The following is a 14,782-nucleotide window of genomic DNA, read 5'->3' as shown; positions in this document are numbered from 1 at the left end:
CCCCGCCCTCCCGCTTCCCGCGCGTCACGACGCGTGCAGCCGCGGCGTCCGCCGTTGCCCGGCGACGATTGAGGGCTGTCACCCTCTCGCGCCCCTACGCGGCGTCTGATTGGTCCCGGGGGCGGCGGGCGACCAATCGGAGCTGGGGTAGTTGCGGGGTGGGACGCCAGAACCGGAGGGCGGGCGGACAGGCGGGAGTGAGGGAAGGAGGGAAGGAGGGAGCGGCGGGGTGTCCGCTGTGGGAAGATGTCGAGCAGGAGGAGTGTCGGGGACCCGGAGGTGGGACGAGGGGCTCTTCGCTTCGCCCTCACCCTCCCGCCGGCGGGCGGGGAGCGGGGGGGGGGGGAGACACGGACTCTGGGGTCCGGGCCGGGGAGCGGCGGCGGCCTCCTGACCTGAGGGGAACAGCCCTGGGTGCATCCCTGGGAGCTGCGGGGTGTGGGGACCGATTCGGTGCGGTGCCCGGAGGGTTGGGGGGCTCTCGGGGGCCTCAGGGGGCCCGTGCTGCCTCCAGAGGTGTAACTCGGGGCGGGGGGGGAGGTTTCCTGGGGCCCCTGGAGCTGGGCGTGCTCTGGGTGAGTGGCGGATGGAGAGAGATTCGCCTTTTTAGGCTTTAAAGTGGCGGTTCGGCAGGGGATTTAATACCGAGTTGGAGATCTTTCCTTCCGTCTGAGAGTGGAGAATTGTCTGAGAGGATGCCTGTGATCTTGCTTCTCTTTTTGCTGTCTCTTGGAGCTCTTCAAATTGCCTTTTCTGTTAATGTTTTTTTGCCTTTAAAGAAAATACATGGCTGTATATTGACTTCCTCTTATCTTTTCCTTTTTAAAACAGTATTTAATGAGGCGCATCCCTCAGAATCCCAGATACCAACATATAAAAACCCGCCTCGATACTGGTAAGTGACATCATAGGGTAAAAAACCAAAATGTGAATGTAGGAATGTATAAAAGTATGCTGAATGTCTTAACTGCCTCTGTTCCAAACTGCTTTACCTTAGATACTGTGCAGGAATGTCAGAACTCACATCGCAATTATGATGTATCTCACCTTATTACATCAGGCTCTGTTGTGACAGTTCCTATAGAAATTACTGGTCTTGGAGTTCCTACGTGTGGGCTTTTCTTGTATAAACTATTATCTTGACAAGGGTATAAATCAAGATAATTATTTGGAGGATGTCTTTGGGGATTTTTTGTTGTTAAAGTGGTTGAATTTTTATCCAGTAACACCCGCCTATAGTATCAACGCAAAAAATATTGGAGAAGGGACAGTGTGGACATAGTTGCGCTTGAAGTAGTGTGGTGGAGGCAGGATTTGAATACCAAGGTCCTGATTTCAGCTCCCTTAGAAAGAGTGCCATAACATATGGACCTGTAATGTACTGAGTTTTAGGTAGTGACTTTCTGAAGGTGATGGCTTAGTTCTCCAAAGCAGCATCAAAGTAACTTAGCTTTTGAGTAGAGGGGGCTCAGTATGGAATTTGTAAATGGGAAGGGTGCTACAAGGCTGGGTTTTTTTTGCGAATATTGCTGTTCTGACTAGCAGGGTGTGGATACTTCCACACCCCTTACTGAAAATCCTGTAAAATAAAACTTGGGTGCGTTCTGTTAGAAGAACTGAAGTAGGGCTGGGAATATACAGAGAAGATTTGAGCTCCTCCTGGTTGTGAACGTTCACAGTGACTTCCCCTCTCCAGTACAGAGTCTTTAAGCTACGGAGCACTGCTTGTTCCTGGAGACTGTTGGCAGCTGGGGTCCAGCAAGTCCTTTGACTGATTTGGCTATTTAGCTCGGTTTTCCTTGCAAGAGAAAATTGCTAAGAGGAAAATCACAGTACTTTTTGATTTATGGCTGCCCCATATTGTCCCGGTGAAAGACGATCTGCAACAAGTATTTGTATCATAGCCCGATCTTTTCCTTCAAAAAAATAAAATTTAAGCCTTAGTAGTGCTGAAGAAAACCACTAATAAAAAATTTGTAACAAACTGATTGACTGTTTTTTTTTGTTACAGGAAACAGTTTGACAAAATACACCGAGAAGTTGGAAGAGATTAAAAGAAGTGAGTATCTGGGGAGGAGCAGAATGTAACTTGCGGTGGGTTAGTTCAAAACTGAAAGAGCAGGGGTTGAATCCCAGGCCCTCTGTTTGCTCAGAAGTCTCTGCTCCGATGATTCCCACATTTACATGCATGAACCGTAGGAACACGCAGGAGATTCTACAGTTAGAAAGATGCTTCTACCTTGATTCTTTGCTGGACACATTCCACTTTATCCTGCACCTTATTTCTCTGTCTCTCACAGAACTTTACAGATTTAACATAAGAAGCCAGGCAGGCAGCTGTAGGAGTCTTTCCAGATCCTTCTTTGTGTGAATGTTGGTATTGAATGGAAACCAGGCAGGAAGAAGGTCTCTGGATTAAGAAAACTGGACTAGACTCATCTGGAAAGACTCAGACTGCATTTCTGAGACTTCTGTTTCACTTTTAGGTGACAAAATGATTGAGCTTGAGTTCTTTTACTTGTGTATAATTGTAGCGTATTTAGAATTCTATTAGAATACTCCAAGACAGGAAAAAGACAGGCTCATTCCCATGTAGTTTATTGATTTCACCAGAACAAAACACTGATCTTTTGAAGACTTTGGGTCGTTCAGGCTAATGAAAACCTCACTGATTTTTCTTTCAGTCTGTTTTCCTGCTGAAAATAGGTGCTTTTAAAAAATTTGTACTGAAAAAGCTAATATTTTACTACTTTATTTCCAGCTACTGTCTGGAGTATTTTCACATAGAGAGCCAGGAAAGCTATTAAACCCAAAAGCTGTGTTTATTGATGTGAAAGAAAAATTGTCCCCATTAATGAGGATTAATTAGGACTTCGAATGTTGAGTTTTAGTTCTTAGACCCACTTACTGTATTTCTCTAAGATGGTAACATTCAGATTATAAGGGAGGTCGCTAATCTGTCCCATAAATGTATTTGTGCTTGGCTTCATGCAAAATGGTCCTTTGTTGCTGGTTTGTTGGTTGTTTTGTGTTTGGGTTTTTTTAAACACTGTGGTCTTTGGGGAAAATCAAAAGAGAAATGATCTTGCTTTCCAAAACGCTGTGTTGACCGACTAAGATTTCAGTGCTTAACGCTGGATTGCCATCGGTTTTTATCTGTGCTGAAAATCTTGTTTGTATGGGTCTAGTTGGTTTTCAATCTCTGCTGTGAATCTGATTTTGTTTCATGTAGGAGTTCTTATGTTTCATCATGGTTCTGGAGTCCAGTAGAAACTTTCTCATTATATTTGGCTGAATAGGCACCTTGTGTTCCCAGGCAGTTTAGAAACTTCTCCCCCTTGATTTCTCATGGATAGATGACACCATTTGGACACAACTTTAAATACCTTATACAGTCAACTCTCTGTCTCTTGTGTAATGTGAGAGAGTGGGACTTAATACTGTGAGCCTGCTGTGGAATCAAAAGTGATAAGAGAGCTGGAACCACGATGATTTGTCTTTTGGAGGATTGACTTGAGGAGAGACACGAAGCCTCTTCCCTTTTTTCTGGTGTTGCTTCACTCATTGCTGAAGCCTCGAGGAGCACATCCTTGAATACACAATAATTACAGCTTCAGACCAGTTCATTGAAGCAAAAAATGTCAGAAAATCCGAATGGACCTTCCAGGACGGAACCGGGTACGTCATGTTGCTTTTATAGTCGGAAGCAGCACTTCTGAACTTTCTGATAACTGCTGGGAGGCTCCCGCAGGCATTCAGATCGATCTGCTCCACTTTGGGCTTTGTAATAACAACACTTTTGTCTTTTCTTTTTGATAGAAATAATTTTGGGTGGTGAAAGCAAGATCTAGGTCGTAAAGGCTTGTTCTGGAGTGAATAATCCTTGCTTGAGGTGGGAAGAAACCATCTAGCAGCCGTATTGTATAAGCACTGTGACAACAGTTTGGCTTTGTCGGTGTTTATATTTATACATCCGGTATTTCATAAGCTTTGCTGCTTTTATTTGTCCTTCTAAATTAAATTTATTTCTTGCTCTTCTCATGACTGAAGGGCTCTTTTTTGTCCGTGGCTGAGGAGTTTTAATCATTTGGACATGGGCTACATGCAGGTTTTGTGTCAGGCAGGTGAAATGGGCTGTATAAAAGATAATTATTGCTGTTATTTCCGAGTTGTAAAGGGAGGCTTTAGCAACCCGAGCTTGAGGCTTGAAACCAGGTGGTTTTGCAAGAACTGCCAGGGTAATCTTCTAGTTAATTGACATTCTGAAATCTAGTTTATGTACAGTTTATACTTTAGACCCATGGTTTGAAAGCTGTAGTATGCGCTGCAATGTACTGGGTTATTTTGGATGGGCTACTTCTTTGTAAGACAAGTTGTTTAGTAGAAAGCAGACATTGCTTTGCAGCCTAATAAAAAATTTATGGGGTGGGATGTTAAATTTGGGAACTCTGCTTGCTCTGAATGCTGAAAATTAGTTGGCCTACCTCTTCAGGAAGTATATTTGAGATGAAAGGATAGGAATAAAAGAAGCCCAGAGATAAAGCTCACAATTTCTCTTTTTGTGTCTGTTTGGCTACCGTAATGTGCCCGTTGGCTGTGTACGGGCAGAATCTTGTCCGAGCAGAGGGTCTGTCAGGAAGCGTGTGATCACCGTTTGTATGGGGAAGAGTTCCAGTGTTTGCATGGCTCCTTCTCTAAACAAATCTCAGCTGGAGAGTTTCCATAAGCTAATTTTGCCGTAATTTTTTGTGTGTTGGTTACAGGAATATGGATTGGAGCCCTTCCCCTTTCTCCCCCATCTTCCCTTGCTTAAGCTATGGAGCATTCAGCAGATGGTTTCAGAGGATTTAGAATTGCTTATTGGCTGGATTTGATAAAAGTCCTGTTCTCCGTTGTTAGCCCTCTTAGCTGAACAGCTGGAGAGAGACTGGTTTGGAATATTCTCCAACAGTTACTGAAATTGTTATAAAATGCAAAGGATTTTTCTTTAGTTTTAAAAATAAAAATCTGTGACTTCAGAGGTGGAGCCTAGTAAGGGAGGAGGAGGAAAAGAAAAGAAGGGAGAGGCAATTTTATTTTTTTGAGAGCGCTCAGGTTCATTAGAGCGTGGCTTCAAGACCTGCATGCAGAACTCTGTTGCAGCTGCAGTACCTGACACGTGAGGAATTTTGTTCATCTTTTTTGCCTTTCTCTGCCAGTGCAGGATTGATCTTTTTTTCTTTTTTCTTTTTTTTTTTCCCCTTTTCTAGCTGTAAATTTCCCAAAGGATGAAGCTTCCATTACTTCCCGTGGGGGGGCTATTTCATATCAAGATGTTCCTACTGATACTCGTCTAGCTTCTCTCTCCTACTACATACACCCTTTTGTTTCACAGTAGAAGGCTTCTCTCTTCCTCGTGTTTACACAGCTCGAGTATCTGTATGCAATCAGGCTTCCATCCTTGTCATCGCTTACTTAGCACTGTTAATCTCTGCTCTGGTTGTTTGCCAGTTGTTCCAACAGACCGCTCGGTTTTCTTGCTGCCTAAGCTTTGTCTTCAGGCTTAAGGCTCAATTAGTCCACTTTCTCCGTAGCAATGATGTGGCCTTCAAGCTGGTATCCGTGCCGATCCGCTGTTCAGTTTTCTGCATTAAACACCTTCTGTCAGTTATCCATTCCTTTAGATATCCAATTAGCAAATTGTAGGGATCGGAATTGAATTGTCAGATAAAGTAAGAAAACCTGGAGCATTTTAATCAGTAGGATTAAACATACGTGTTTAGCTTAGTATTTGATAACACATAGTCTGAGATACAGTGCTCCTATGCTCTGATTCTGCTGTAATTTACACAAATGAAAAATTCGTGTAAATTAAATCTTTTGGTTTAAGAGGCTTTGTGACCATAGCAGGCTTCAGAGAACAGTGGGCAAGGTGATAAATTCATGAAACCGCTTCCTTCCCCCAGCGAGCACAGAAAGCACAAAATAGTCTAAAGGCAACTAAATCTGCCTTCTCCATTTTAATCACATTTGGACAAAATTTCTCTTTATAACTGGTTTTACTTTTCACAAAGCCTTCAGGTTTGCCACTCCGATCTTTCAGCACAAGCTTAGTGCCCAAAATCCTGCCGCCTTGGCAAAGAGAGTCTACGAGAATAGCTGGGACTAAGCCTATCGCCTGGTATTTGCAAAAGCTGGATGTTAATTGAAAATTTACATTGTCCTCTTCTGTTTTGTTTTTGAAGATTACAGATATAAAAAGGATGAGCTGTTTAAAAGACTGAAAGTCACTACTTTGGCCCAGTTGGTATGTATAGTTCCCATCTCTGGCCTCTGTGAAAGTTGTTATCTTTTGTGAACAGCATTTTTGCTTTGTCTAAAGCTTTCTGTGTAATTATGTAGCCTTAGTGTGTAATTCTTCCGTGCTGGCTTCTTCCTGCCCTCGGAGATTTCCCCTTAATAAAAGCAAACCACTCATGCCAGTGTTTTCAGAGTAGTCAAACATTTTTAGTTGCAAATTGAAGTTTGTAGTGACCCTGTCTTTGAAATTTGTTCCCTGTTTGTTAACTTAAGAGGATCTTCAAGCCTCTTACAAAAGAAAAGGGCTATGTAAAGTAGCATTCAAATCTGATCTCATCGAGCTTTGTGTCAAGCAGTCACAGCCTGAAGCCCTCCTTAATAGCGGGTTTAACTGCACAAGATGGGAAGGTTGTGACCTCAAGGCTTTCTGCGTATTTTTTTAATTAAAAGTAATGAATCAAAAGACTAAAAAAATGGAAAAATTGATCGGTAAATAAAGAGCTATGTGTTGCTTACATGTTGGTTCAAGAAAACTAGTAAAAACTAGAAAAAACAAGCTGTCTTCTAAGGAGAGCAGTATCTGCAAGTTTAACCTTCCCTTTCCTGAAGGAGTGGGTTTCTGCAGACTTGTGTCTTTAGTTCCCCTGGATTATTAAGACCAATCCTGTGACTCTCACTGGGGTGCTGAACTGAGTTAGTATGTGAATACCTCAGGTCTGCTCTCAGAGACCAATTAACCGATTTTAGTCGGTGTAGCGTATTCTCTGAAATGTTTCAGTTGCAGCCGGTGACTGAACTTCATAAATATCAGAAAGCATTCTGGTATTTGATATTGCCAGCATGGCATATCTGGCTTTTCTTTATTCTAAGGCTGAGTGTTTTGGGGGGGTTTTGCTACAAGTTTTGTTTAATAAAAGGCCACACTTGCAACACATGCATCATGTATGCACTTATATGTGACCTTGAAGTCCAGTAGAAATTGTGTTGAGTTAAACATGTTTTGGCTTGAGGATTGTTTTTACTTAAGCTGATCCCCCACTGGTGCATGCGTATCAAGGTATCCTTGGCTTGCTTTTGTTTCATGCAGGTCATCCAGGTTGCCTCCCTATCTGATGAAACCTTAGAAGTGACAAATGAGGAGATCCACAAGCTGGAAGGTAACAGTATTTATTGTAAGCACAAAGAGAAAGAGCTGTAGATCACTGTCATATGGTGAACTGTGTCCTGACAGACATAGCTGACTATTCAGCAAGTCTTTTAATCAGGAGGAAAAAAATAACTTAACTTGTGGCCTGCAGCCATTCCACTTTGGGAACAGAAACACTCCTAAAACAGAGGCTTGCAAATAGGAAAGACCTCGTGCTGCCAAGTTTATTGTAGTAACTCAGTAGATATCATGCATCAAGAATTAAATTTTTATTGAATTCTTAAAATGAGATCTTGAGTCCTTAAAAATCACATGGTTTTTTTATTATTTTTAATATGAGCCTCTTGGTAAGTCATTCTTGTAAGAGGATGAAGATAAGGCTGCCTTTAAGAGACGTGCTTTCTTCTAAGAATAGAAGCTGGGCTTAAAACCTGCTTATTTATTGTCTGCAGCATTTTAACTCTTTGCACCCTGTTCTCTCCCCAGATGGCGATTCTGCTGCTCCAGATGCAGATGCTGAAGTCACAGCAGGGACAAATGGGAAAGGAAGCCCTGATGGGACACCTAGTCCAGTCCTGTTCATAAACAACACAGGAGCTGGGGAATCCTATCGGTCCACGCTGCAGAGGTGCCTGATAATAGCATACAATGTCTAAGACAGTCTTCCTGTCTTAGAAGATAATTATTTTTATCCAGCTAGTTATTTTAAATTGCTACTAAGTGGCTTTATACTGTATTTCTCAGTAAAGCCTGATTTTGCAGGTTTGGGGATATGAGCAGGAAAGAGGGTTGGCAAGTTTTCCTGTCTGAAGGAGTTTGGTTTCCGGCTGTAACCCAACACTGTCGCCAATTGATGATTGTCTAAATGGCTGACAAGGAAATATGTTTGTGGGATTTGATCCAGGTCCCTGGGTTCAAGAATCCATGTTATAAACTGCTCTGGTACACTCAGTAATGTGCTTTGCTGATGATCTTAATGGATTGTCCCGTGACTGAGAATAAGAGTCAAATTTCCAAACCCTTTCTTTCACAAAGCTTCCTCTTAGGGTGTCTTCCTGGTATCTCTGACCTTGACTAGTGACTGACAGTTACTTACTGTGTCTCACTCGCTGATGTCTCGACCTTGGCAGCTTCTTGGAATTATTCTCCTTCACCTCAGAGTCACTTAGGACATTGAATAAAACTCCTCGACTTGACTGATCCAGAAGAGTGTAGTATGTTCACACAGCAAAGTAGTCAGTTTATTTTTTTATATTGATTAAAAATGAAATCAGTCTCTTAAGATGTACTGGAAAGCCTGAAATAGACTCTCTCCATTTTTATGTGGTGTCTGGCTGTACTGAAACGTGAATGAGCTATTGGAACAGTCGATGGAAAAGCACTCTGACCTGATGAAGAGGTACAGAAGTGTTCAGAGAGAGCTTGCACCATAACCTCCTCTTTCCTCTTGTAGTGTGATAAGTGGCGTCGGTGAACTGGATATAGAAAAGGACACTCCAAAGAAAGCGGACGCTCAGGCTAAAGACATGCCTTACCCCGACTGCCCCTTCCTGCTTTTGGACGTACGAGACCGAGATGCGTATGACCAATGTCACATTGTTGGAGGTGAGGACGCCAGAATCCCACAGCAGCCTAGTCTCAGCTGGGAGCATGTATTCAGCTCTGTGTCATAGTCTGGCTGGCTTCATTTTTTTTCCCCCCAAGGTGGAAAACAACTTGGGTGCAGAATGCTCTCAGCACTCATCCAGTTATACCCATGTCCCCTGGAAAGGGATGAGGGGACCAAGCTGATGTTAGTCCCTTACTCAGTGGGTTTTCAAGTCTGTTGAACTCTAACAAGTCTGTGTCAGTTGTATTCCAGGTTGTGTGATGGTTGGTGTTCAGCTGCTGTATGATTTTTCTCTTTTTTTTTTCTTTTTTTTTTTTTTTTCCTCCTCTGCAGCTTATTCCTACCCTATCGCAACGCTGTCTAGAACAATGAATCCATATACAAATAGTATTCTGGAATATGTATCCTTTATATGTAAAAGTGCTGGAATAAAATAAAAAAAAGAAACTGGGGGTATGTTGGTGGGGGCTTCCAAAAAGAATTGGAGCTATAGCAGTCACTGTGACCGGGACAATGCTTAACCAACAAAATCTGGGGATTTCAAGGAGCGGGGGGGGGGGCTGTCCTTTACACTGGCTGTGATTCCCTGGTGCGGCTCCTCTGCCGCCATCAGATGCCGGATCCTAGTTCCTCCAGGCTGTAACACTTCTTGACTCTGGTGGGAGCTGCCTGAATTTGACATTTCTTGGGATTTTTGACTACTGGAAGGCAAAGCTGTACTACTTGGGCACCTGTCCCTCGCTATTGCTGGAGTGCTGGGCTTCCTGAGGGATGCGTTCATTAAATCCTTTGGCTTCCTCTCAGCACCTTCATGGGGATTGGCTTTTCTCTGGAGGACAGAAAGAGGATTATTAGCTAGGATTAGGCTGATAATTTCCCAGGTTGGAAAGGGGAGGTTGTAAAAGAAGGTTCTTCTTGCTATTGCCTGTTACTAACCTTCAGAACAGCAGTGGACACTTGGTGCAGGGGCTGCGCTCCCGTGGGGATTAGGCTGTGTCCTTCCAGTGCCTGGCAAGCCTCAGCTACTGAGAAATCAGTTTTAAAGCACAGGTGAAGGGAAGGCGTTCCTGCCTGATACTCACAGATCAAGTAGGGAGTCTCTCAGTCTCCGGTCCCATTTGTTTGTCTCCCTTTTTCTTTCTAAAAGGTATTAACGGTCACCTTAAGTTTACAAATGAATCCTTAGCTCTTCTACCTATCAGAAAAATGCACATGGCAAAATTATCATTTTGTATGACAATGATGAGAGGTTAGCCAGCCAGGCTGCAACAACCATGTGTGAGAGGGGCTTTGAGAACTTATTTATGTTATCTGGAGGTAAGTGGGGATGGGCAGGACTCCCTGAGGTCTCGGGTGGGTAGATCGAGAGCAGAGAGTGAGGTTTGTGTGAGCTGGAGACTGGGAAGAGCTGGATATTCAGCTCTGTCGAGTGTTTTATTTGTGACTGGTAAAATCACTGATACCATTTTTGCTGGTGGTCACTGATAATGTGTGATCTATATGTCTACAGGCCTGAAGGTCCTTGCACAGAAGATTCCAGAAGGTCTGATCACCGGCTCACTCCCCGTGTCCTGCCAGGTGGCAGCTTCCACTGGATCTGCCCGAAAAAAGACATCTCCCAAAGTGCCACCCACACCTGCTGAGAATAAATGGAGATTTTCTGCAGATGATCTACAAAAGATAAAGTACTACTTGGAAGAGGAGCACATTCCTTCAGATGCTGCCAGTAAGACTCCAGGACAAATGCTGTGGCCGCTTTCTGTAGCTCTTGAGCTTGCCCTGCAGCAGTTCTCTGCTTTGCTCTAGTCTTTCCATGAGAGTGCTGGGAGAGGGAGAATGTTTGGGTTTTGTTTGAGTTTGGGGTTTTTTTGTTGGGTTTTCTTTTTTTTTTCCCCAAACTGACTGAGAAGATCCACCAAAACCTGTGCTGTGCTGATCCCAGAGAACTTAAATCTTATATAGCTACACGATCGCAAAATCCTGGACCTGCTGAGGGTGGGCATATACGATTCTGCCCACCGTATTTAAATGTCTTTAGGTTTTCCTGGTGATTAGTAAGTTTTTCAAATTCTTAGGCCTGCACAGCTAGATAGAGGGTGCCTAGAACCCCCCACTGAATTATTCATGGGTCTGTATGTTTACGGTGAGAGCTGGAGAGCCAGTGAAGGCAACAGATCATTCGTGTGTCCTTGTGCTCCATCACACACGCAGCCTCTGATTTTTTTATTTTTTTTTTTCCCCCCCCTCCCAGGCCGTCTTAGCCGTGGTTCTTCAGGCCGCGATTCCAAGGTGACAACTGTGAGGAGCAGCCCCAGTCTCCCCAGCACCGCTGGCAACGTGGGATCCCTCACCGCTCGTTCACTCAGCAGGAGCAGCCTCCAGAACAGGCCGTGGAAATAAGCAGCGGTGTCGTCTTCCACTGAATAAATGAGTGTCCAGGTTCTGGGAACCCTGAGCGGTGCAGCCCATTTGTCGTTTTAGGAATCCACAGAGAAAAGCAGCGGTGGTATAGAAATGGCAGCTTGGGTAAGGCTGGGGGAGCTGGAACGGTTGACATTTCATAGAAGCAGGAACGATATCGCTTTGGCAAGGCTGACTTTTAGGTGCGGTGTCAGGACAGAGTTGATATAACTGATTTTGTAGGGGAGGGAGGAAACTGGTAGTAAAGCCTGCGATCAGTAGAAACGGTTCTGCAAAGCTCATAGTTCAGACAAATGAATTTATGTCTGTAACGTACTCCTGCGCTGTGCCTGGAACTGCAGACACTGTGAACAGGAGAACACGCGAAGGTAAATGGGCCAGAAATCGTCTGTGAGCAAAAACTGTGGTGTTTTGTAGCAGAGATACAGACATTCAGCAACTTGCCAAAATGTTGGAGAGAGGATTCCGTGGTTTGGGTTTTTTTAATTTATGTTAATGAATGGAAGTATTTGTAATAAAGATGTTTTTGGAAATAATGCCCAGCGTGGCACTGTAACCTGACAGCTGCATTTTCTCATGGACAGTTTGTGAAACAGTTCTGTATTTTTAAAGGTGGGCTGGGAGGAAAAAATAACTGTGTTTTTTCCTCTTTTTCTCCCTTATTATCTGGAAGGTTTGGCTTCTAACTGTGCTTTTCCTGCTCTGCTGTGGTTACAGAGAGCACTACTGTGTGGTGGTTTTGGTTCTAAATGAGAGAGTAAGGCTGCCAGATGTGCTGAGCAGGGTTTTAGCTGACATGTCTTAGAGCAAAATCATCTGCTCTGCCCCTCCTCTTGGTGTGCAGGCAGAGTGTCTTCTTAGTTTGACTGCGCGCTGGTGGTTTGCTCCTTTTCCGACTTGCCAGAGCGGGTTGCAGGTCACTAGAGCTGCAGAAAACTACAATGTACACGGAGGAGCCGGTCACTGACTTCCCTAAGCATCGTACAGGCAGCTGCCAGTCAGGAGGGAGAGCGTCATTTTGCTTCATAAAATGCTTTTCCGATATTTGGAGGCAAGCTGCGTTCTTCAGTGGAGCAGTGAAGAGCTTTGCAGTTCCAGTGCCTGATAGAGGCTGGAAATTTATTCCTAGTTATGCCCTTGCCAGTGGTTTGGTTTTTTTTTTTGAGTAGCTTCTTTAAGGTTAAGGTGGTTGAAGGGAAACTTTCTTCTGCCCTCTCACCAGGGTCCCTAAAAGCAGGGACCATGAATCTGGTAACTGAACAGGGCGTGAAGATTTCATTGAAAACAAGTATTGCAGCTTTCATCGAATTGGTGTGTCCACCATACCAATATTAGCTGGGTGACCTAGAAATCATCTGAAACTACCCAGTGACGAAGCAGAGTTGCCTACTAGAGACCATCACAGGTGATTACGGAGAGATCCTGCTCTGTAGCCTTGACCTGCAGGATTGCTCAGGTTGGTCCAGCTTTGGTTTCTTGGGCTTGTGAGGTTTTTGTGCATGGCTTTTTGGATTTCAGTGGGGTTTTTTCCCCCCCTTTTTGAAGTAGAATCTTCAACATACCCCAAAATTCACCCGTGGTGTGGATCATCAGGGGATAATTCTGATTAAAGGGTAAGGTGAGAGAAATTGCACCTAATTTCCAGTTTGGCAATTTAAGACTCAAAATCCCTGAGCACATTTATTGTGTTTATTGTGTCTCCACGAGTCTTAAATCAGAGGAGTGCTGATACAGGGACTCAGTCTCACTCTGATGACAACCGTGACCTCAGTGCTCTCCAGAGAAGAGCAAGGTGATGAGCACAAAGCTCTGATGCTGTGTAGGGATCCCCCGGAGGGAGAATAAGGGGAGAAATCAAGAGGTGTAGAGCAGAGCCAACATTTAAAAGGTACTGAACAAAGAGCTGAATGCCCCCATGTGTTCGAATACACATCTGTATTTTTATGCGTAACAAAATCTAAATACGGGGCTTACCTTAAAGCTCCCAACTTCCCAAGGAAACCCTTGGGTGCTTTACGTTGTACAAACCAGCTCTAATTTGTACAAACTGTCCTTCCAACCCCTCAAAAACAGATGAAAAAATTAAAGATCTTATTTCAGCCCACCCTTAGGAAGCTGGATGCGTCTCACCATCTTACTAACTGCTCTGCTTTCTTACCTTCCTATTTGATCCTACTTCTGGAAGACTTCTTGTTGGTTTAGTTTTCGATGTGTTTATTTTGAATGAAGTAGTTTGTCCTCTGGGTCAGAGCGGTTGGCTTTCCATGGAACGGCAGCATCGCTTCTTGAGAGAAAAGTGTTTATTTAAGTGGTCTGAGCTCAAAGCAGGAGCCACGGGGGACCTGCTTGTCCACACTCTTCTTCACTCGCAGCCTTGGGAAGCTGACTCAGCTCTTGGGGCTTTAGTTACTGAGAGGTGATGCTATTTGGTGGCCTAATGAAATAAATAAAAGCTAAATAAAACGGAAATGCCATGTTTAGCTTTGAACATATAACATGGCTCTTGCAGCTGCGTAGTCTGATCTCGATGTCCCGAGTCCCCTGCTCCTTCTTGTACAGCACCTCCATTTTTATGTCGTCGTGAAATAAGAACATTGAACTAAGCGGTATCTCCTGTGCGATTCAGTTGGTAGCTTGCCTAGGCTGGTTGCCTGAAAAATGATACTACCTGATTGATTTAGCTGAATGCACGCAGGAGAGGTGAGAGCCAAGAGCCATTTATTACGTGCTTGAAAGACACGGACCAGTGCGGCACACAGGGTCCCACGGGTGTGCGAGTGGGAGATCTCTCAGCTCCACAAGCCCTTGGAAGCGTATAAAATGCATCTATCTGAAAATGGGGATGAGAGCAGTGGTCATTGTGTTGGCTTAAAGTCCTGATTTTGGGAGACAGATCCAAAATCCCTGGCCCCTGTGGGCTGCGTGAAAACCTCCTTCTGAAACGGACGGAAAAAACTAATCTGAGCTGTTTAAGATCTTCCAAATCCAGGATGTCAAAGGAAGAGCTGAATGTACTTTCCCATTGTCTTGATGGATTTTGTATGTTTTTGGACTCTTGACTTAGTATTATTTGGAGGACAGAGTCAAAGTCTATGTAGTCGGGGAGTTTTAATTTGTTTAATAAAAAGTAAATGACATCATATGGTTGAGTATTTCTTTTCAGTTTGAGCTTTGAGAGCTAACGGAGAGCGTGGAGTGGTGCCTGCAGAAGCTGGGAGTCAGCAGGTCTTGGTTCCCCTTCCTCATGGGACTGCAGCGGGTGAGGAGAGACCTTTCTACCAGTGCTGCAAGCTGGTGTTCAGCCACAAAAATACGCAGAATAAACC

At 44.1% G+C, this 14,782-nt stretch overlaps 1 protein-coding gene across 2 annotated transcripts; it reads left to right on the top strand.

Annotated features, from left to right (window-relative positions):
* The first annotated feature begins 207 nt into the window (after window positions 1–207).
* On the top strand, window positions 208–14,592 carry CEP41 (centrosomal protein 41). 2 transcript variants are annotated; one of them, XM_054813124.1, is made up of 11 exons: window positions 208–279; window positions 832–895; window positions 2,012–2,059; window positions 6,225–6,286; window positions 7,367–7,436; window positions 7,913–8,054; window positions 8,880–9,031; window positions 9,369–9,436; window positions 10,238–10,352; window positions 10,546–10,761; window positions 11,287–14,592. In XM_054813124.1, exons 1-11 carry the CDS (start codon window positions 247–249, stop codon window positions 11,433–11,435), a joined length of 1,119 nt encoding a protein of 372 aa, XP_054669099.1. In that variant the 5' UTR covers window positions 208–246; the 3' UTR covers window positions 11,436–14,592. The 2 variants fall into 2 exon arrangements, with proteins under 2 accessions (XP_054669099.1, XP_054669100.1); XM_054813125.1 differs by lacking the exons at window positions 9,369–9,436; window positions 10,238–10,352.
* The last annotated feature ends 190 nt before the right edge of the window (window positions 14,593–14,782 follow it).

The sequence above is a fragment of the Grus americana genome, chromosome 1, assembly GCF_028858705.1.
Source record: "Grus americana isolate bGruAme1 chromosome 1, bGruAme1.mat, whole genome shotgun sequence".
Classification (NCBI taxonomy): Eukaryota; Metazoa; Chordata; class Aves; order Gruiformes; family Gruidae; genus Grus; species Grus americana.
The sequence above is the reverse complement of the archived record's forward strand: the minus strand, read 5'-3'. Positions and strand labels throughout refer to the sequence as shown.